This window comes from Mesocricetus auratus, unplaced genomic scaffold (assembly GCF_017639785.1).
Source record: "Mesocricetus auratus isolate SY011 unplaced genomic scaffold, BCM_Maur_2.0 Super-Scaffold_2245, whole genome shotgun sequence".
NCBI classification, from domain to species: Eukaryota; Metazoa; Chordata; class Mammalia; order Rodentia; family Cricetidae; genus Mesocricetus; species Mesocricetus auratus.
Window position 1 is genome coordinate 1648942 of NW_024429180.1, and position 24239 is coordinate 1673180.

General features: G+C 41.4%; 1 protein-coding gene across 5 annotated transcripts in view; it reads right to left on the bottom strand.

Moving 5' to 3' along the window:
• Positions 1 to 24239, bottom strand: part of Pcca (propionyl-CoA carboxylase subunit alpha) — a 301425-nt gene that overhangs the window by 55058 nt on the left and 222128 nt on the right. For 2 of the 5 annotated variants that reach the window (XM_040741316.1, XM_040740593.1), the window contains 2 exons: positions 20168 to 20266; positions 6564 to 6617 (listed from right to left, as the gene is read on the bottom strand). In XM_040741316.1, the coding sequence (XP_040597250.1) occupies positions 6564 to 6617; positions 20168 to 20266 (153 nt within the window). Of the gene's footprint in view, positions 1 to 2501; positions 4545 to 6563; positions 6618 to 20167; positions 20267 to 24239 lie in introns of those variants that run through there. The other 3 variants (XM_040741395.1, XM_040741437.1, XM_040740935.1) reach the window with 3 other exon arrangements.

Consider the following 24239-nt stretch of genomic DNA (forward strand, 5'->3'; position numbering starts at 1 on the left):
CCACAGGGAGGTCTTTCACGGCATTAAAATGCTGTCCTCCACAACTCCATCTGATATTATTAGAAATGGTTATTTCTGTCTTGCTGTCATATTAGTAGCAAAGGCAAATTATGGAAATATGCAAACCAGGATGGTCCCAGTATGAGATCAGGTTGGGTTTTCAGCCTCCGAGGGAACAATTGCAGAAACTCCAAAGTTCCCCAAAGTTCCTTAATGGAACGGATAAATCTCTCAGCACAGCATCCATTTACAAGCTACGTAAGGGTCACATATTTACATTCCTTCCTGCTAAGCTGATGCGATTCAACTAGATGAATTATCATATTAAGTTTACCCTCCTGAGTTAAACTGATGGAGTTCAAAATTGTTTCCGATGGTTGTCATTAATCGCTGTTACTTCATAAACCCTTACTTTGAAATCTAATTGTACTGGTGTGCCAAGGGTCGCATTAATAGACTCCTTAATGGTAAATCTTTGTAAAACATGTTTATTCTACTGATGTTATCACTCAAGCTTTCAAGGCTAATAAGAAATAAAGTATATTTATTATCAATAAAAACTTAATTTAAAATGTACAATTTGAGATTCAAATTAGCTTTGAGAACTTCAGCCACAATTTGGTTTCATTAAGATCTCTGGCTAAGTGTCAAAGACAGAAGCTCATAGTTCCTTAAGCCCTTAGTGAAACCAATACCATAGCTTTGATCTCTCCAAAGTGGGGAGAATCAGTCTCAGTGAGATATATGCTTGCCTTATACTGCAGTGTTTCAAACATTAAATAGAAACAATGACTAGAATTTAAATAATGAACACAATGGTAACTTCCACATTCCTAAATTAAAAGAAAAAATATTATTGCTTAGTGTGAGAAATTCTAGTTTAGCAAAACACTGCCTTTTCAGTTTCTTAACTTATGCTGTTTGGTGTATAGACTCACAGCTTAACAAAAAAAGTGGGACCCAACCAACTTGCTGCCTGAAATAGGCACCCCTGTCCTAAGGACAGTTCTGGGACCTTCGTTTACCAAGAGGATTTTTGGACTGACTGTTTGGGTTCCCAGCCTGACAAACTCTAAGCACTTTCATGACAGGATTCCAGAGGTAGCCTCTTGGGGAAGTGATTAGGCCTAATCAGAGGAGGTCCTGAAGGGGCTCCAAGGATCAGCTCCCTAAGAAGAAGAGAGTGCGTGTCATCCTCAACCCACCACCATCACCCCTGCGCTCCACCCTGCCCTGTGAAGGCAGAACAAAAGAACCACCATCAATTTCTGAGAGAGCCCCCTGGTTTACCCAGTTCAGAATTTGTTCTGAATTCACTGTGATGTTACCAGCTTGACTTTAAGACAAGTAAGACCTGGCTTCGATCCAGGCTCTGCTCTACCAGTTAATCTACACCCGGTGGTTATTTAACACCTCTGTGCTTACTTGGCGTCACACATCTGAGTAGAAGACATAGTTCCTGTTATAGGGGGTGATAACAGACATGAGAAATACTTGCGGAAATAAGTGGCCATATTCAAGTGAGGCATTAGAAAAAGCAGACCTAAGAAGCAATGAACTATGAGAACATATTTTTGTATAAACTGTCTGAGTCATTTTAATTTTCATACATGTCAAATAATCTTTCCCATGTATTTAAATATACTGGAGTGAACAATGTCATCTAAAATGTCATGTTCTTCAGAACCTCACAGGTATGACATTATTTGGAACCAGAGTTTTGCAGTTGCCAGCAGATAGGAGTTTTGAATGGGTTGGGTAGGTGAACCCCGAGTCTCTTAACTGGTATTCTAGATTCACATGAATAAATGAACAAAGAAAGGGCCACATGATGACAGGAGCCTAGAATGACAGCTCCAAGCCATGGAAAGACAACGGCACCACCACTACCAGAACCTGGGGGAAGGGGTCACCAGCCCTTCCTTAAGACCCTGAGAAGCTAGCCAGGCTGCATCTGATTTGGAGTTTCTTCTTCAGGATTATCAATGAATTTCTGATGTCCTGAGATACCTATATGCAACAGGCAACCTGTGGTAGGGTCAGCTAACTCAGAGTCATATTGTTGGAACACGGTCTGCCATGTGAGGAGAATTCTGAGTGCTTATTAGAAAACTCCAAAAAGCAAGACGAGACTCTTGTAATCTCAGTTTCTTCAAAAACTCAGAATTATTCTTGGATTATGGTCTCATGTCCCTCCCAGGTGTAGAGGATAGAAGTGAGTTTATTTCAGATTATTCATTGAACTGACTATTCCATGAGACTTCAGTCTGCCTTGCTTATCAGCTCCGTTCTCTCAAGTCCCACCGCCTTTACAGCAGGGCGAGTGGTGCCATGAATCGGGGTCCTGCAGTTGACTCAGATAGAAGAGTGGGGACCCTCAGAGAAGGAGGTGAGTGAGAATCATGGGGCAGAAACCAGGGAAGGCTCTGCCTTGCATCAAACTTGTACATTATTTTCTAAAGAAAAGGAGGAACATGAGTATTAAAATCACAACTACTACATTGCTTACAAGTTGTTTATTATTATAATCCCTGGTTTCCAGAGAAAGAACTTTAGATAAAGAGATATGGGACAGAGTCTGAAAGAACACTGTAAAGGCATATAAACAAGGGGGTGGATATGCATTCAATTTTGGGTGGGTCACTTGGGCATTAATTAGGACTGTTATGAAAATAGTTAAGAAAGATAAAGAGGATATTAATCATGAGGCAGGGATGGCTAATCCATTGAATGAATATAAACTGGATGATCAAACCTTGAAATTGGTGTAAGAGGCAAAAAAAGATTTTCCCCATTCAGGCAAAACAGGAAGTGAAAACGGCATCACTGATGACCATGCCTCATCCTCCATTGCCCGAAGGTGACTGGAGCATGGGATGAGGAATTTGAAAAAAATCAATCTAATCTTGAATTCTCTCCACTTTTTGATGAAGATTTAGTAGAGTCCATGAAAATGCTATCTTGGAGAGCCCATGAAAATGCTTTCTTTACAATCTAGGCAAGCTAGGGCACGGCAGAGGAAAGGAATTAGTTTCCCAATTCTTTCTCAGCCTCAGAGCTGCCTGGTATTTCCAATGTACTGACCGATCTATTTAAAACTCTAGGAGAAGGGATGGCATTGACAGCCCTTGGATATTATTGAGAGGGAGGAAAAGAACTGAGGCTATTTGAGTCCAGAATAAAAGAAGCATTTGTGTATCATGTGAATCCTTCAAGCCTTTAAACTTACTGCTCTAAACTTATTTATTGTCTCCTACAGGTATTATAGTACAAAGAGGATAAACTTTTAGAATTTATTTATTTACAACCATAAAGTTCATGAAATACTAACTTACCTTACTCTTCTTGTTCAGTGAGTACCAGGCAAGGACACAATGTCAACAATTATATGGGTTTTATCCCTGATGTATTATATTACTCCTAACTATCAATCAGTTTTCACGGAACTCTATAGATTTTCAAATTACATTTGCAGATTACTATGGATGGGATAGGAAATCATTATCCAGCTGGTAAGCTATGGGATTTCCTCATACAAACTGAATTTGTGATTATAAAAATTGTCCAATCATCTCCCATTCCACAGGCAGATACTTATTTTTATTGATGGCTTATCTAAGAGAATAGAAGGGATCCATGATTCAGATATTCATCAGTCTATTAATACTCCCTTTTTCTCAGCCAAACGAGTGGACAAGCTGTTTTGATTCACATATTACTATTAATTGATAAACCCTTGACTATCGGTTCAGATTCTGCTCATGTTGTAGGATTACTTCCAGCAACAGACTCATACTCACGTATACTCTAACCTCCCTGGTTTTATTGCAGAAGGAAATAAGCAGCTGATGCATTAACCTGCCCTAATGTTACTTCTCCAGAAGAAAACTACAAAGGGAAATGATCTGTCATTGCACATGGTTCCACTAAAACATCATGAATTCCTCTTGGAATCATCTGGCCCTAGACTATCAAGGACAATGACAGAGGGTTAGGAGACAGTGAAAGTCACCAGAAAGATAGAACACCTCCAGCTAAAGGGCAAAAGGAGATCTTGACCATATCATTACAAGTCAGGTCTGCCCACCTGGGGACAAGTTAAGGCCCATGCACCAAGGGAGAAGTGATTCTACAGATGATTCTGTGCTTATGACTGGATCTTGGGGCCATAATAGATTTTCATTCATTCATCTGAAGAAAGGACTGCATTTAGTTTTTCCATGGGGTTTGAATTACTTCCAATTTGCATGAATCAATCATCATAACATTGTGTTCTTATGGGTGTCTTTTCAAGCTAATAATATCATAATGTAACCAATAGTAATGGACAGTGTTTGGATCCCTGTTCTTGATGGCAGAATATCACATACAATGTCTCCAATGTACTAATATTTTTCATTATAGGATGCTGATGCATCATGTGACAATTAGGCTTATGTGCAACACCTCAAATCAAAACCACTCTGGATATCCTGCTATTAAAAAACAAAAAGGGGAGCGATGTCTGAACATGATCCAAGAATGGAGTCATGTGAGGAGAGTGCCTGTGGAAAAAAATTCAAGAAAACAGAGTCATCTTACTAGTTTTCTAGAAGGCGAGAGCTATTGTTACTAACTCAGATCCCTCTAGAGCAGTGGTTCTTAGCCTTCCTACTGCTGCTACTCTTTAATACAATTCCTCACATTGAAGTGGCCCTCAACCATAAAATCATTTATGTTACTACTACATAATTGCAGTTTTGCTACTGTTATGAATCATAATGTAAATATCTGTGTTTTCCAGTGGTTTAGGGGGGTTATGACCCACAGGTTGAGAACCACTTCTCTAAGGAATGGACTTATGCTTCTATGATGGTTAATTTTATGGGTCAATTTAGCAAAGCCCAAGGACCCAGATACTTCACTAAGTTTTTGGATGCTTCCCCAAAAAGACTGTAATATTTTATATCAGCAGAGTTTGAGTAAGGCAGATTGCCTCACATACTTAGGCAAGAATCATCCAATTACTTGAAGGATTTCATGGGAACCAACCAGGAATTCAGTGTGAAAACCAACTATGAATCTGAACTGTGATTTTTCCATGGGTTACCAGTCTACTATACCCCTCTGAAGATCTGGGATTTGCAAAATCTCTGAAAGTGTGTGACCAATTCCTTAAAACAAATCTCAATTGCTTTTGTCCTACATGTACAAACACACATATGGTGGTTCACACCAATAAGCATATCCTATTGAGTCTCATAGGACTTCTCAAGCCATATATTAACATAATATTTTTTGTTTATAAAATGTACTAACTAGAACAAGAAGAGTAACCATGAACCTGAGATTAAATACCTAAAGCTTATGCTACACTGAACAGGGGCCTGCCTATATCCCATCTACCACATATATACTACACACCTACGCATCATACATGCATATCTCTATGCATAGATGGCAAAGCATTAAAACAATGTTCTGAAAACCATAGTTGGTACTAACAATAATTGTAAACTTACATGTAAACCCAGTAACAAACATAGCAAGTGATCAGAACTGTACTACTTAGAGTACAAAGCACTCCATCATACAGTGGGTGGTATCCTAAAGCCTAGAAAAAAACCTAAAACCATAACCAGTCATACAGTTGTTCATAGCTTTGACGCAGTTTATGAAGAGATATACCTTATAAGTTTAAAAATATCTTAGATGTGCTTGAAAATAATTTTTAAAATCCAAGTATCAAAACACATTCATAATGCCAAAAAGTAGAGGCAATTCAAGTAGCTTACAACTGAGTGTCCCAGATAAATAAAAATGCATCCCCTCTACTCATCAGAATGTTAAATATGTCTCCATTAAAACAAGGCTTAGAGGAGGCTGCACAGATGTCTCAGTGGTTAAGAGCTCTTCCAAATGACCCGAGCTCCATTCCCAGCACCCACACAGTGGTTCACAACCATCTAGAGATCCTGTGGTCTCCACAAGCACCACTTACACAGGTGGTGAACAGACAGACATGCAGGCAAAATACCCGTACACCAAATAAGCCACATCAAAGTGATAGCCTAAAACTAAAAAAACAAAAACAAAAAACCATACTCATAAATTAATCAAAAGCAAAAAATTTGGCTTATAAGAGTTGCATAGCAATATATAAATAACAGAATCTACATGAAAATAATGAAGATACAAAACTATGATTCAATTTCACTAGAAAGGTGGACGTGAAGAACCTGACAGAGAAAGATGGGAAGCAAACTGAGTGGTGGCGGGGAGAGAAGTCAAGCTCACTGATTTTATATAATATACTCTTACTTTTAAAAACACAGAAAATCTGCAACGGGGAAGAAAATTTCAACAACTACTCAACAAACAGGCTAGAGAAGCATCTCCTCCCTGAGAAGACGCGGCTGAGATATTTCCAACACAGAGGCTTTTCTCACATGTCCTGCCTCTCGCACAGAGATGTCTCAACTTGGTAGCAAAATAAAATCACCATGAAGGGGGGCAGAAGCATGGGAGAAAACCAGCACGGTTCTCTCTGAGCAAGAGGACACACGGTCTTTTTCCATACTCACCACTGTGCCAAGAAACTGAATGCTCATGTTTCCACCCGCTTCTCGAGACAGACACTAGAAGAAGAAGAGAGTGTAAAATGAAATTGTATCCACAGAAGGAAAAGTGTATTGAGCGTTCATAATCACTACACAAAAACCGCAAATGCCCATCAAGCACTGACTGAGTGAAGAAAAGACAGACACTGTTTCTACACCCACAACACTTGGTTTTAAATGAGCAGAGTATCAAAGCCCCAGAGCCAAAAGCCAGTCACAGAGAACGGGGCGCATGGCCCCCATTGGTGAGAAAGTCTGGATAGGTGAGCCCAGAGATGGCGAATCTGTCCCTGTGACTTGAGAAAATGTTTATTTGGGCTCAGTGTATCATGGTGGTGGAGACACAGCAGCTTTTATCCATGGTGGCAGAAGATAAGACCCCAGACACGGAATGGTGCGGCCCATTTGGAGTCAGTCTTTCCCCTCAGCTAATTCCCTCTGGAAACCCAGACGGAAAAAACAGTTCTTAATCTAGTCAGGCAAAAAATCAACACTAACCACTACAGAGCATTAGTGGCTTCCACTACACTCAGAGCATTAGTGGCTTCCACTACACTCAGAGTATTGGTGGCTTCCACTGCACTCAGAGTATTGGTGGCTTCCACTACACTCAGAGTATTGGTGGCTTCCACTACACTCAGAGTATTGGTGGCTTCCACTACACTCAGAGTATTGGTGGCTTCCACTACACTCAGAGTATTGGTGGCTTCCACTACACTCAGAGTATTGGTGGATACACACACGCACAAGAAAGGAGATCCCACAGTCTCACCCTACACAAACACCAATTCAAAATGGACCACAGACTTTAACAAGGGATCTGAAAATTTGTTAATACTAGGTGAAGTTATAGAGAAAACACTTGTAGGATACGGTATAGACAAGGACTTTCTGAAAAGTACTACAACAGGTCAGAAAATAACAGCAGGAATTGACAAATAGGATTGTGTGAAAAGCCAGTGGTGGCAAGAACGTAGAAACCCTTATACACCGTTGGTAGGAGAGAGGGTTAGTAAAGCCAGCATGGAAATTAGCATGAAGTTCCTCAAAAACACTAAACACCCCTAAAACTGAAACAGTGTGTCCCACAGCAACAGTATTTCTGGTCACGATGCACAGATATAACTGTTAACCCATATTTCCTGCAGCACTGTCCATGATGGCCAGGTTATCATGGACAGGTTGACATGCCCATCAAGATATGCAAGAATGAAGGAAATGTAGTACATAAACACGATGGAATTTTACTCAGCCATTCAGAGATGAAATTGGGTCATTTGCAGGAAAACGGATAAAACCGAACATGGTCATGTTAAATAAGTCAGGCTCAGGTAATTATTGCATGCTTTCTCGCACGTAAAGGATCTAGATTTTTTAAAATATGTATATTAAGATGAAAGTACAGATGTGAGTATCTTGGGGTGAGGAAGTGAGGGGATGGAGAAGGAAGATGGGTGTAAGTATGCACAAACTACATGACACCTGTATGAAGATACTAAAATGAAGCCCAGCACTTTACACTCTGAATATGCAGCACTTAGAATTTAATAGAAAAATAAGCCTTCTTGAAAAATATTATGTTACCAAAAAGTCTAGGATAAATAAGGCACATAAGTAGTTAGTAGTTAGCTCCTCTTTCTGAGTGAGATATATCACCTGATCTCTCTTTTTCCTTTGTGTTTTTTTCAGAAGAATTCTGAAAGGCAAAGAGAAAACACAGAGCAGAGTACTGCAGGTTCTTTTCCTTTATGCCCCAAGGGAAACTAAAAATTCAGTGTTCCTGGTACTCCAGAAGCAGAACCAGGAGGATCAACCGTGAGGTCAAGGCCAGCAGAGCCTACGTAGTAAGTCTCGGGTCAGCCAGGGCCGCACAGTGAGACCCTGCATCTTCAAATGACAAACCTTGGGGGTTGAATCTTCAGTTCTGACCATGGCAGTTTTACTGTTGTCACTCATTCACCGATGGACTACAGTGCTCAGCACTGCTGGCTGAATTAAGATTCACTGTCCCAGAGGTTGGAGAGATGGATCAGGTTAAGAGCGTCCACTACTCTTCCAGAGGGTCCAAGTTCAGTTCCCAGCACCCACAGAGGAACGTTCCCAACTGCCTATAACTGCAGCTCCAGGAAATCCAATGTCCTTTTCTGCCAACCCCACCCCAGACATCCACACGTATGTAACACATGCATTCATACAGGCGCACATACATTATGTACACACAAATAAAAAATAAACCTTTAAAAGATCTACCTCACAGGACATCACAGCAGAGACAATAAATTGTAAATTAATTATGCTTCAATATGATAAAATCCCATACCAAAATGTATTAGGTTCTGTGAGACAAGAAGATCAACTAAACTTCCAGGAGGGTTACAGAAGGCTTACTGCTAAACACTAAAGTTTGGTGTTTAAAAATAAGCAGGACATAGCCAATAAGGTAAACAGGGTGGAGGGGCCTTAAAAACTTCAGAACTACTTACAATTGGAGAATTCCACATATAGCAATAGGTACCTATAGAAAATGAGGTCAACATCATGACAAGATACCAGCATGGTCATGTGACCTCTAAAATATGTGACTAGATAGACATTGTACATATTGGTGTACACGCACACACATGCAAACATACAGTAAAATGCTATTCAGCCCTCAACATAATGGAAATCCTGTCATGGGAAATAAATTTAAAGGACTGTATGGTAAAGGAAGTAAGCCAGTCGCAAAGAGACAAACAACACATGGCTTCATTCCCATGGAGATTTTTGAAAACCTGGACACAGAAGTAGCGAGCTGACAGGTAGAGAAGGATTAATAGAAAGGTAAGACGTTTTAGCTCGGTAGTTAACTTCAAGAAACCCAAAATAATACCAACTAATGCATTGTGTTACTGAAGATTGTTGAGCGGGTTGACATTAAGAGGCCCTGCCACGAATAGATGGGAAAGGTGAGGTGATGCGTGGCTTAATTAGGCTGGTTTAGCACTCTGATAATGCATACACATATTTGAGACATGTATAACCCACAACAATTTACCATGAGTGAAAGGAGTAATTTTGTGTTTATGTGTACATGTTTATATGGCACATGTATGCATGGCGTCTATGTGTACATGTTTATATGACACGTGCATGCACGTGTGTGGAGGTTAGAAGATGCTAAGTGTCTTTCTCAATTGTGCTCTATCAATTCAGCTATGGTGATTGCCAGCAATCCTCCTGCCTCTGCCTCCTCAGTACTGGAGTTGTAGATGTGCACTGCCATGCCTTTTAGCATTGATGCTGGAGTTCCAACTTAGTCCCATGCTTCCACAACAGCACAGTAAGCGCGTTTCTAAGAACGAGTGACTAAAAACACCATGCGGGCAGGAATGTTGCAAAAGGAAGTGAAAGGAAAACTTGTGTGCTGATGGGAAAGTTTATATACATTTTGGATTAGGAGCAAGCATGGGAAGCAGGAGGAAGGGGTGAGTAGTTCCGTGTGGCCAGAAGTAGGGGACAGTTGAAAGATGAAAGTGGCAAGACAGGAAACTGGGGAGGGCTTAACAACCATGTTCTGTTATGTCAGGGACTAAAGCTGTGGCCTGTGCATCCAGGCAAGCACTCTGTCTGTCTGTCTGTCTGTCTGTCTGTCTGTCTGTCTGTCTGTCTGTCTCCCTGCCTCTCTGTCTACCCCCCTCCTGAAGCCACATTCTCAGATCTATAAATCTCTTATACAGCACTGCTTTAGAAAGATTGACAGTCTGCAGCTGAAGATACACAGCAGTGGGGAGGGATGGACTAGAGACCCTTGCAACACCACGGGAATCATCCTCCGTTTGTAAGCCTGAAAGACGGTCTCATTTTTTTTTTTTGTTTTTTGTTTTTTTGTGGAGGCAAGTAAAGTATGGGACAGTGAAAAGCACGTGTTCCTTCTGTATGGGATGGGGGCACCTCTAACAGACTAACACATGGTCACTCCTCAGATGGAGAGTTCTACGTGGGGCAGGAGAGTGGGTCTTGCGCTTTCTCCTCAATGCCAATAGCATACAAGACAATGGTGTAGACACGGAACACAAATGTTATTCCCTTGCAAGAATGCTTCGGGTACTACGGGTTATGAAAGACAAGAGCAAACAGCACAGCCCTGAGTCAGCCTTTTGGACAAGTTGTCCAAAAGTAAAAGTTTGGCTGCTGAACTTAGAAGTGTAGCCATCAAAAAGTTAGGGAAGGAGTTACTGAGACCAGTGGAGAGGGTGAGTGAAAATCAGCAGGCTGGCTTTCACTTGGCTAAGGTTCAGGAGCAGTGTGAGAGGCAGTCCCTGCGCTCCACTGTCCTGGGTGAAGTATTTTCCAAGCTGTGCTTACATTTTCTTTCCTGCAGGTCTGTGTCAGAAAGTCACTGGAATAATAGGTCATTTCTAAATGTCAAAAACAGACAACAAAGAGCCTCATTTCAAGTAAAAATGAACAACAGAAAGTGCCATGCCCATGATCCATATAAACTTATCAAAGAGAAGAAAGCACAGAAAAATAACCCCACAAAAAATGATAGCATGACAAAAAAAGCCAAACGGATGAAAATCATAAATCCAAAATTGAAAGATACTATCATCTAAAAAGGAGACAAAACTCAAGAAACACTTTAAAATACAATGAATGAAATTTTAAGCACACTTGTCTCTCCCCACCTCCCTCTCTCTTTACATGCCCCCCTTACCCACTGAATGTACCAAGTCCAGTCTGTGTTGGCTGACTACTCCTGGGCACAGGGCCCACCCTGGACTGTAGTTGACATATCAGTTATCACACTGAGGATGGATTTGTTTTTTTAAGCAAAGTTTGAATTGGTTCACAAAGCGTTCTTTACCAAAATCACATGGGAACCTTCATCCATAAAATCCACCTTTACTAGAGTTTTAAGCATCTCATCTCTACTGAAGTTTGGGCATGTCATCTCTCGAAATACCTTTTTACAGACAGGTGCTGCTAACACTGCCACCTGTGTGACTTTAACTGCAGAGATCACTGCATGCAACGCATTCAGAGACTGGTCTGAGTCACTTGTAGAGACTCACTTTTAATCATGGTCCCACACTGCCAGTATCAATCATTTCAGCTCAGGGTTAGATGGAGGTGCAGCAGGCAGTGGATTTACAACGCCGGCTTTCCTTTACACTTCCATTGGGGAAACGATCATTTGCTTTTGATTCTAATCTTTTGACAGGCCAAGACTGTGAAAAACAAGCTTGGTATGTTCTTTTGGAAGGCTTTCTGAAAGAAACGGCAAATGTTTAAGAAGCTGGCTAAACTGAACCATTACACAAAGTGACATGTGCTGGGACAGCACAAAATGCCCTGAGACACAATCATCTGCCAGCTAAACACTAATAAATTAAGATATTAAAAGCCATCTTGTAGCCAGGTATTGCACACCTTTAATCCCAGCCCTTGAGAGGCAGGGGCAGGTGAGTTAGAGGCCAGCCTGGTGTACAGAGTGAGTTCCGGGACAGTCAGGGCTGCTACACAGAGAAACCTTGCACCCCCAGAACAAAAACAAACCGAGAACCACTTGCTTTATTATTATTCTTGTTTATTACTTAAGTGCTAGCTGTTGTCTATGACTTTGCCTTGGGACAAGTTTGTGTATAAATTGCCTGGGCCATACCAGGGAGGCAAGCAAAGGTTTTCTAAGAAGTAAGACATTCCTAAAACATGGCTGCCTACTTCAACTGCCTCGTTTTCAAGTTTAAAAATGGCATTTCAAAGTCAGGTAAAAAGTCCCTTCTTTCCTTATATTGAGTCTACTCTAACACCTGTACTTTTCATTTCTTCAGAATGAAAACCCTAGAAGATTCTGTTCACAAAACAAATTCAACAAATACAAAGTTAGCAAATTTAACTACTCAGGAAAGCAACGACACTCACAAAACAATTAAAAACGAGCATTCCCAAAATACCTTACTAGGAAGAAAATACCACAGGTGACATGGAGGTTGTCTTTGTTGACAGCTTTGTCTTACCATTTCCAGTACAGCTACTCCTTGTTCCTCATTGAGACAGTTGGTGCCTAACACCCTTTGAAATTCTCTTCCTCCCTCAGCAACTAAAATGTAATTTTCTAGTAAACAGTAAAGGAAAAGATGTGTGCCTGTGTAGAGGAGTGGGCTTCAGAAAGCCACTTTCCTGCTCTGTTAAATTAATGAACATCTCCAAGTTATAAAACCCATCGCTAAGACCAAGACTCACTCAGCTCCCAGGACTGCTGTCCAAAGGCAGGTAGCCCTGCCTCAGAGTTAATGCCTTAAATTACAGCCGTACATACATCCCGGCTGTTAAACTGTGATTAATTTTTTTTTCTTGAAACATAGTGAAAGCAGTTATTTCTGTTCTGCTGGGGAGCTTGTTCCTCAGATGTGTAACTGTAATTGATCTTTTCAGGGACATGAATGGTTAATAATTACTCTTTCATTTCCTGCTTCTTTGGGAAAAGACGCTAACCCCTGCTTATTCTGTTATATATTTATATACCTGACACAACTAAATATATGGGTTCATATTACATTTGGTGATTCTGGAATAATCACATGCATACAGTACATAATAACAGCTAATTACTCCTAAGAGGGGAGGGGGTGAGGGGAAGCATCTTAAAAACAGGGAAAACATTTATTTTAAGGCTGAAAACATGTTATGAAGCAGATTCTTTTTTTTCTGCGCACAAGCATGTGCTTGCAAATATAAGCAAATCCATGAGCACCATCATTTAACTTCCCAATTAAAAAGTGATTTTAGAGGCATAGAATATGGCTGTGCTCAATCTCCAGCACACAGATACACACATACACACAAGCACATGCATACACATGCACACACACTCACCCACACACACATGTGCACACACAGGCATACGCACATGTGTGTCCCATATGCACATGCGTACACACGTACACACACATGTATGCACACACGCACCCACACATGCATGCACAGACATATGCACGCACACATACAGATGAACATAAAAATTAACTTCAGCATGAATACACAGGAACTAGGATTGAATATAAGGTTTGTTTTCAGATCTTTTGAGGGGCATTTTAATCTTAAACCTTGACAAGGAAAAAACTTTTATCTTTTTAAAATGGGAAACTTAAAAAAATTCAGTTAAAACCAGGATGTTGAAGATGTTTAAAACAGTTCATTCAATTTCTGTGAAGATACACACTTGTAAACATACCATAGACAGTGCACACAGCCTATAGTATGATTGGCCCTCCTCATACTCTGTACTAGGGTCTTAGTCTACATTACCTAGGCTTATACTAAGCACTTTAAGTTATCATGCTATATAATATGTTTAATACTCCAATTAGTTCACAAATAATCCATTTAATCTGTTGCTTTGCAGTAAATGGCATGAGATTTGTGTGATGCTATTCCAAGTTCATCTGCTTTAACATGGAAAATTAGTTCCACTTAGTTACATGACAATGACTCATTCAACACAGAATGTATGAGTGCTGCAATCTGCTCCTTAAGACCACTTGTAATAAATTTATTTTCCCCTGAAAACATTTAAGTGAGAATAAGAGAAAGGAAAAACCCAGTCTTCAAAAGTACATAGTGAATAGCTCCCATCAGACAATGCAGAAACAGTTAGACCTTAGCGGGATCTTCAGATACTTTCAGAAGTGGTTAGCTACTCTTCAGGCCTGAAGACCGCCTGCTGTGAGCAGGTGGGTAGAAGAAATCATGCCACACAAAGGAGCAGGCCAGGAGCAGTCAGCTGGCTCTGCCTAAGAATGTCTGGCAACGTGACTACACAAAATGAAAATCTGGTCTGGGAACCGCTAACAAGAAACACAGTGAAATCCAGCAGACAAATTACACTGTAAGAAATGGAAAACTTCTTGAGTTGGTCAAAGAAAAATTGAAGAACCTCTTTCAAAGGTTACAAAAGAATTGCTTCACAGGAAGGAAATGCAGGCATACCAATAAGACTGGTAATGACGATAAAACCTTCTGTTAATTCAGCGTGCTCCAGTCTGTAGAGAGGTTCCAGCACACAGGCAGGAGACAGAAACTGAACTCAACATAGAGGACACAGCACATCTGCCATTTTCTTCCCCACTTCGGTTGAGTCCTACGGGCAGGAAATCATTCCATCTTGTAGGAAAAGCTCTCATTCTTGCTAAGCTTCTTAAAATTGGAAAAATCTGTTTTAACTACATTGGAAGTTCATCTTTTGCTTTAAAATTAACTCAGCATTTATTCATTCTTCGTTAATTCAGTTAATCCAATTCGTGTGTGTGTGTGTGTGTGTGTGTGTGCGCGCGCACGCACGCGCTCGCGCAGGAGGTGGAGGTGACATTACAAGCTCATTTGGTTGTACCTGTGTATGCATATGTTCATATGTGCATATTTGTGTGTTCGTTCCTGTGTATGCATGTACATGTTCACGTGTGCATACTATTTGTGTGGAGGCCAGAAATCAACCTCAGTATCATTCCTTAGGCATCTTCTACCTTGCTTTGTGAGATAAGGCCTCTCTAACTGACCTGGAACTTGCCCATTAGGCGAGGCTGGCTGGCTAGCAACTGCAGGGATCCTCCTGCCTCCGATTCACCAGAGCTGGGACAACACACATGCTCGTGTTTTCAATGAATGCAAGCATTGTACCAGTCCCTTAACCCAATTAATTTTTAAATGATAAATATCAAGACCATAGCTGATGCATGGAGGAGACACTGAAACAAACAAAATAAACTGTATGATTTTATCTGAAACACTCTCTGGTCTATAAAGGCAAGTTGTCTCAGTTAACAGCCAGACTAGTCATATGGGGGGCTTCTTCAAATGACTGAGGAATTAAATTTTCAATTTTATTTTACTCCAATCAACTTTATTGTAATTTTAAAACTGTATGGGCTGGCAAGATGGCTCAGTGGTGAAGAACACTTGCTGTTCCTGCAGAGGACTCGGGTTCGGTTCCCAGTGCCTACACTGCAGCTCTCAACAGTCAGTAACTCCAGTTCCCGGGGAATGTGTGGCCTTTTCTGGCCTCCTTGTGCATCAAGGCATGCAGCTGATTCACATATAAACACAAGGAAAGGTAAACACTCATACAAAATACAATAAATAAATCTTTAAGATAAACTATAGCAACAATGCGCAGTTCTGTTAAATATAACGTCATTGTTTTGGTAGTCTGGTTTGAGATGGTGTGCCTAGCATACATGACAGACATCTGTGAGGTTCTTGGGTTACATCAATTTGTATTGAAATTATATTTTGCATATATTCTAGACTATACAAGAATATTTATATAGAATACATTTAATCATTTCACCCTTTTACTTTAAAATTATAGCTCATGAAAATATACAATTAAAAAAAAAGAAAGAATATACAAGTTTGTGTGAGGCTCACATTCCATTTCTACTGGGAAGGACTGTTTTATGCCAGAACTGTAAAATAGGTGACTTGGGTCTCCAAGTGCATCTCGTCACAAAGCACATGAGAGTGACAGGATTTCCCAGTACCACTTCTTCAGTAAACATCAAACTAACAGACCCTAAATCCAGGGGGAAGTACTAGCAAAAACATAGCATGAAAAAGCAAATGAATCGTACAATGTTATGTCAATTTAAATAGGAAAAATGATTAAGACAGTGGGGGAGGAGCTGCAATGTTGTCAACAGTTTTCAATGTCTACCTCTCTGCTTCCTTAAATCAGTCCTGTCAGGTAGACACGCACCGGCTCTCCACTGCCATTTACCAATAGTGATTAGTGTTCTTTGCAAGCATAGGGTGCTCCAGCCAGAGAAGAAAAAGTAGCAGCAGCTTGGTGTGTATGGCAGAATTCGGGCCTCGAAGAGCAGCTGGCTGTGAGCAGTGAGTAATGAGCACCAGGCAGGCAGAGAGGGAGGCCATGGTGTGCACAAGCCTGTGAGGAGGAGGAGGAGGAGGAGGAGGAGGAGGAGGAGGAGGAGGAGGAGGAGGAGGAGGAGAGGGACAGCTGGAGGCAGACTTCTGCTGCTCTCCAGATCGATGCCCATCAGAAGGTGGCACACTGGCCTGAAACAGCTTAGGTGCTGCCCAGAACAAACAGTAGCAAACGGTTACTTCCATGAGCAAGGAGCATCCTTGGGTGGGTGTCCTTTGGCCCGTGTTACCTTTCCTTTCACAGGAACCACAGTGGTCTGTATCTGCCTGGTTATCTTATGGTGTGGATTCTACCAATGTGGGGCGTCAGGAACTAGAGAGACCCCATGGAGCACCCAAGAAGGCTGTCTCGGGAACATGGTTACTAGGGGGGAAGGCTTGGGAGAAGAGAAATCTAAATCTTGGGATCAGAATACAGCTAAGGCAGACTTACTTCAGGAATTTTGGAGCCCAAGAAGACTGCATATCCACTGACCTGCCCTCTTTCCATCCAGCCATCCAGCCTCAGATGAGTCAGGACTTTGGTAAGACTGCAGGTTCCAAGTCAAGTGAGAGCAGCACCTTTAGATCAACTGAAGGATGGTGACCACATATAAAGTTCCTTAGCCAAGTGACTGCACACAGTTGAGGGGGAATTCTTCTGTGCAGATGTTTCTCTTCTTGGTTAAGGAATTAATCACTGTTGGCCAATGAGGCAGGGAGATAGGTAGGACTAGGGTATGAGGAGGATTCTGGGAAATGTAGGCAGAAACAGCTGCCATGAAGGAGTAAGAGTCCGGACCATTCTCCAGTAAGATAAGACCACATAGAAATACTTAGATTAATAGAAATGGGTTAATAATTAAGACAAAGATAGTAAGAAGCCCTAGCCACTGGCCAACAGTTTCATAGTGAATATAGCATCCATTTGTTCATCTAGGACCAGGCTGGTGGGAAAGGGTGCTTGTTACATGCAGTAGATACAGCTAGTTTTTAAAGAAAACAGGGACATCAATTCCTCATGGGAGACTTCTGTGGACCCTACTGGAACAGACTCCACAGTAAGAAGGCTGTGTAGGATTTGGCTCCTCCCTCACTACTCACCCTTTCCAGCTTACTAGTGATGGCACATGTGTGGCTCCCTGACAGCATCCTGAGTGTCACTTAAGGTGCCTGCTAGAAATACAGGTGGAGTCTGGACCTATGAATTAGTCAAGTTTAACACACAGCCCGAGTTTAACAAGCCATCCCGGTGGTTCTTCTGCACACTGGGGTTTAAAGGAACACTAGTTTAAAGCATGAATGATAGGAAAATGTGACTTGAGCAACTCTGGCAGGGAAAACAGTAAGAAACGGAACACAGAGGGGTCACACAACTGGTTCAGTTGTGTGGGAAACTCTATAGCAAAACTATGTGGGTTGAGATTCCTGCTCTACATCTTATTAGTTGAATGACCTTAAGAAAGCCGCTTACTTTCTCTGACCCTTGGGGTCTCATTGACAAAAAGAAGTGAGGAGACCATCTACTACATAGCATTATGAAGATTGAAACATTTACTATATGCACTAAGCTTCAAACGGCAGCATGCGCATGTTCGTGATATCACACTCATCCCACAAGGACCCATGTGGTAGTTTGTCACTTCAATTCTGAAGCCCAACTCCATAAAAAAAAGTACATAGAAATATCATCCCCTGCTCATAAGGGAAAAAAATGTCTTATCTTGATTTTAGCAATTGATATTTTTGCTGATACACCATTTATGTTTCTGAGGCAGTTTACATCCAGTGAGAGAGAACTAGCTTGGTCCCACAATTCCTTTCAACAAGTCCAGGGGATGCTTCAAATGGGTTCATTTATTCCAGGTATGTGGATGCTCTTTGCAGCAAAGAACTTACAAAATGAAAAGTAAACTGTACTGAACATCATCCAGGGAAAATGGATTTTCCAGGGAAAATGGTGCTGGTGATTGTTCTAAATACATGCCTAACTGAAAGTCTAGATGTCAAAGAGCCACCAAAGCACAACTATAATCAGAGACAGATGATGAAAAGTACTGTGGCAGGAAAACTTGAATACAACCGCTGTCTTTCACCACTGAGGGTCACACTGTATACCTAAATACATATCAAACTTCACATGACTGAAACCACAACATATTCCAATGGAGAGTATGACCTTAGGTATGACAAGACCACCATTTTGAAGATACAGTAACAAATGCATTTGTTACCCATTCATTTATGTCTGTTTGCTTTCTTTTTTACATGGGAAGCTCATGTCCTCCAGGCTGGTCTCTAAGTCTACATAGCTACAGAGGACCTTGGCTTCTGATTTTCCCTCTTCCATCTCCTAAATGCCAGGATTACAGGAGTGCACCACCACACTTGGTTTAATTCTGGGCTAAGGATCAAATTCAGGGTGTTGTCCTTGCTACACAAGCACTCTGCCACTGAACCGCATTCCTAAGCCTCAACAAATGAATTTCATTGTGAAATTGTGTGGTGATAGCTTCCAAGGGTCTCAAAGAGTCTTATCATGATCATAATTTATAAAGTTAGAAAATAAAATGAGCCAAAGAGATATAGAAGAAAAACATTACATAGTGAGAAGTCAAAACATCAGGATCAGTACTGAGAGTTCAAGTCATCTTAGACCCATAGAGATAACATACCAATTGAGCCCAGCTTGGGAACTATTGAGTCATCAGATATCTTCTATAGAGTCTGAGTCCTCTGACTAAGTCTCTATTAAGAGACAGGTATGGATGAGGGATAAAACAGCTGTGATTCTTTGGTTTTCTATGTAAAATTGAGTTAAAGAACTAGTATTTGATGCTATGGGGATTTAAAATTCTTATTCGTTTGTAACAACCACATTTTCCTTTGGTTTTGTTTAGTGTTTGGTTTTCCAGGAGCCTTTGGCCTCAGTATGAGGTGCCCATGGTGGCTTATTCCTTCCCATGGTTTTCACTTTAAATGAAGGTCAATGATTACAAAGAACATGCTTTGTAATCCATTCTTGGCTTCAAGGTACCTGCTCAGAGGAAGACACTGTACATTGCAGGTGCGGCGTTGGAGGGGGGAGCGCGGGTTGATGCCCCCAAATTACAATACTAACTTCCCAAGGCATGTGCTATGGAAAGTCAACCTGCATGGTCCTGTTTCTGCTGACCTAAGACTGCATATTTCAACTACATAAGAAGTTACTCCATGCAAGTCCCAATTTATAATGAAAAAGATGACCTCTCATCTTTTAAGCTCACAGAAGTATTTATTCTAGCAAAATATAATGCAATGGTTTTGTGAAGTTCTCTAAAAAAATTATTCTCTGAAATTAAGACATAGCTCAACGCTTAATCCCAGCATTCCGGGAGGCAGAAGCAGGTGATCTCTGTGAGTTCAAGGCCAGCCTTGTCTACAAAGAGTTCCAGGAAAGTCTCCAAAACAATACAGAGAAACCCTGTCTCGAAAAAACAAACAAACAAAAAAAGATATAGCTCAAATTCCCCTAGTATAAGAAGAAAAAACTTTTACAACAACTACGAAAAGTATACAATGAATAAAATGCAGCTTTTCCTTATCATGTCAGTATCAGCCACGCGGGGATTGGTAAGGATTTTGAACTTGAAGCCTTCTAAGTAAACCATGTGAACATTTACCTGCACCGTCCTCTGCATGCCATCAACGTTGACAGACAATAAGGGGGATGCCAGGTTCCACGTACTGGTCACATTTAGTTTCGACCCATCAACTTCCACCTGTTGTGACACCAAATAAGACTGTTACCATGAAGAAAGACAGAAAACTGATCCTAAGTTCACTGCTGCATGCAAAGCAGCAGCCATTTTAACAGATGGCTTCCAAACAACCTGTCATGTTTACTGCTGCAGCCATGAAAGACAGGGGCCAACAACAGAGACTCCCAGCCGTCTCTGGGGAGAGGTGAAGGACCTGTGAACAGCTGCCTCTGGGTACCGAGGCTTCAAGTGATTTCCAGTAGGTAGCAAACAGCTTTCTAACTCAAAACCTAGCTGGACATGCTACATTTACTGCAATTAGATGAGTAATGCATATAAATTCCAGTGACACTTTGCAACCCACACAACAGGGCTTGCATATAATGTCCTCTCCAAGGACCAAGGAAGAACTTTCTCGGTGCTAATTTTAATGATGGACTAAGCATTGTTATCTTAATTAAACGCACACCTTAATTAGGCAAGCGTTTCTGGTGCTGGGCAGCCAGCCTATTCAAACTTTGAAAAGTTCTACTGCACAGTTGACAATCATACTTTGTTTTGTTTTTTGGTTTTTTTTTTTTTTTTTTGAGACAGGGTTTCTCTGTGCAGCCCTGGCTGTCCTGGAGCTTGCCTTGTAGATCAGGCTGGCCTTGAACACAGAGGTCTGCCTCTGTCTCCCAAGTGCTGGGATGAAAGGCATACACCACCTTGTGTGGCCCAATAATTTTTAGTAAATCATCATCTAAAACAAAAGGGCCATAATTTTTCAAATCAGACATGCAATTAAAGGGACATTTTTAACTTCTAAGTAAGTAACACAAAAGTAGCTGAAAGGAAAAAGAAATCAAGGCTAACTCAAAACACTCACCAAAGACTGTTTCCTAACTCTGTTAGGAGAGATAAGCTGCAGATGACATTGCTATCCTTCTGGGAGGAGGCTGCAGTCTGCCATGGCCTGGCAGCTCTCTCTGAGATTGGCAATATGAGCCACTCCCCAACCCCTCCACCACACCCTACCCTGGTAGAAGGTACCCTATCCTCTACCTGACTTTATCTGGGGGAAGTCTCTAGGACCAGTGCCTGACTTATCTCTAGTGTGACCCTGGATGCAGATCCCTGTAGAAGATCCCCCTGCTGCCCATAGGGTAATTAGACTGTGGTAGGAGCTTTACCATAGGACCGTGCTTCCACATGTGATAACTAAGAGTTGTGCTATGAGCTTTATGATAGGAACATGTTGTTTAGTGCAAATTAGGTGATTCTCCATCTACTGACTCCAATCCTATATATTCCCTGTTCTCTGAAATAAAGCTGAGCTGATTCATTGAAGTTATCTCCTAGAGGGCTATCTCCACTGTACACTCACAGGCTAGATAAGGCCCTGCTTGCTGCTTTTGTCCCCTTTGCCCCCATGGCCCAGTGGCCAACAGACTTTGGGGGAAGAGAGGACCTGCACTATTCTAGGTCTATACACACCTGCACAAGTTGCTTAAAGCAGAATCAAGATGTATGGCTGCTAACCATCCCCCACTGTCAACTGTCCAAACTATGTGCCCACTCTGTAAAAAAATTACATGTCAAGAGTTCCATTGTCTTTCTGTTGGACCCTTGGGGACAGATAAAAAGACAGCAGTGAACAAAGACTTGTTTAAACATTTCTGCCAAGTACACTGGCTACCCTAAAAGGATCCAAGCTTGAGGACACAGCCAGAGACGGTTGAAGGCTTCATGACATTGCTGATTAAAGAAGTGACTCCACTGCATCATAGGAATCTAGAAGTTTCTGCATGTCTTAGTAGATCAGTCAGGGCTAAGAAAGGATGAAGGCCACATGGCACAGGAGATTCCACAGCTGCACACACCCATCAGGGACTGTAGGCAGGAGAAGTCTTCTCAATGCAGACGTAGCACCAGGAAAGCTCAAATGAGGTCACCAGTTGCTCCTCAATGGCTAATGGTCCAGAGCCCAGCAGCATAGGCTTGGACGGTTCTCTGCTTCGCCATCGTCATCATCGTGACATGGCTCTGAGCACTGTTCCAACACCCCTAGCGCATGTGCCTAAGATCTACATTGGTGGGGTCTGGGGGCAGAGGAAGAAGCCTGAAATGCCAGTGCCTGGAAGTGTATCTTTGCACATCAGGAACTCATAACCCAGTTTACACGGAAGCTTGTATTCTTTTCCTCACTACTAACAGTAGAGAGGTCTTAAAAAAAAAAAAAAGACTGCATGATTGAGTGATGGGGGAAGTCCTGTGTATATGTCAATAAAGCACTGTTGGCCAATAGGAAGGCAAGATAGGTGGGACTAGGAGTGCAGGAGGACTCTGGGTAGGAGAAACACAGAGAGTCAAGATGTAACTGCCATGGGGTAGGAAGCCCAGAAATTTCTCCGGTAAGAGAAATACTTAGATTAACAATTATGGGATAAATACTTAAGTCAGAGCTAGCCAGTAAGAAACAAGCAAGGCCAACAGCTTCATAATTAATATAGCCTCCTAGCCTCCTGTGTGTTATTTGGGACTGATGCGGCTCTGGAACCAGGCTGGCGAGAAGGCTTCTCTTTACAATTGAGAAACAAAGGGGCCATATGCACTAGATAAGAAACCAGTACAAATTTGTGATTTTACTACCTCTGAAGCAAGGAAGTTATCATAACTCCAGCAATAAACATGAAGTACGTCTGTAAATATTAGACGAGGGAATGTGCCATAAACCACCCCCATGTCTTTCTAGGCCTCATATCAGTAATCCAATTTCCCCAAGACACACATAGTGAACAGCAGATGCAATGACTTTATCGATACTGTTATCAGATGGGTGAAACCCAGTTGTGTGGATCGACCACTGGGGAGCAAAAGTACCAGTTTGCTTCCATGGAAAGTTAGGGCAGACTGAGCAGAAGAACGCCAGGTGTTATGTCTTATATGCTGTTCACGCCGGTCTCCCAGGATCACCAAAGCAGATGAAGAATGGGAGGGCATTCCTTATGACTACACTGAGGGCCTTGCTGAACCTGCCGCCACCCTACCTCTTCTTTGACAACCACCAATGTGAAAAAAGCCCTGCCACAGAAGAAACCAAGAGACCACAGGTAACCAGCTGGTGGAAGGTGCAATCCTTGCATCTAGTCAGCCTTCCCTGTTACAGCATAGAGAGTGAGAAGAAAATAGCCAATACTGCATCTCGACATACAACTGAGGAAAATTATATAAGAGAAAGGGGTAAATAAATTAGGAGCATATAATACAGGAGCAACTAGCTCAGAGAAACACAGGAAGACTTCAGATAAATAGTTCTCCAAAGACTTAAAGCGACCATAGGAAATGTGACCTTCTTTAAAAAAACAGCTCAAAGAAGAAAAACAAAGGTTCAAAGAAGAGATTCTACAATAACAGAAGGAAACGAGAAGCAAGCTGGTAGAGCTCAGAAATAAAAGGGGGGGGGAGAGAAAAATAACACCATAGAGATAAAAGCTACATGAAGAAGCAAACAGAAATAGAATGTAACTGAAAAGAAATACCAGGACTTAGAGAAACTCTACACAACAAGATAGAGCTAGTAATATAAAAGCAATAGTGAAGAAAACAGACATGGAGAAAGAAGACAGCACAAAAGACAAAGGCAATTGTAGTCTTCAAAGAGGCATATGAAGCAAAAAGAAATATATAAAGCCAAAGATATGACCATGTTTGTTGTTTTTTGAGACAGGATCTTACTATGTAGCTATGGCTGGCCTAGAGTTCACTATATAGACCAGTCTGCACCTGCCTTCCAAGTGCTAGTTAGAAGTGTGTGCTACTACACACAGCCAGAGTAACTTTTCAAAAAAGAAAAAAACAACAAAAAAACCACATTGAATTTGTAGACTTATGATAGTAATAGAATTCTAAAGAAATAATTTTATAGCTACTTGGATAAAAAAATATAGGAATCTGCACACAAGGAAGGAAGAAAATAGCCTAATTATCCACGAGCAACAACAACACAGAAGAA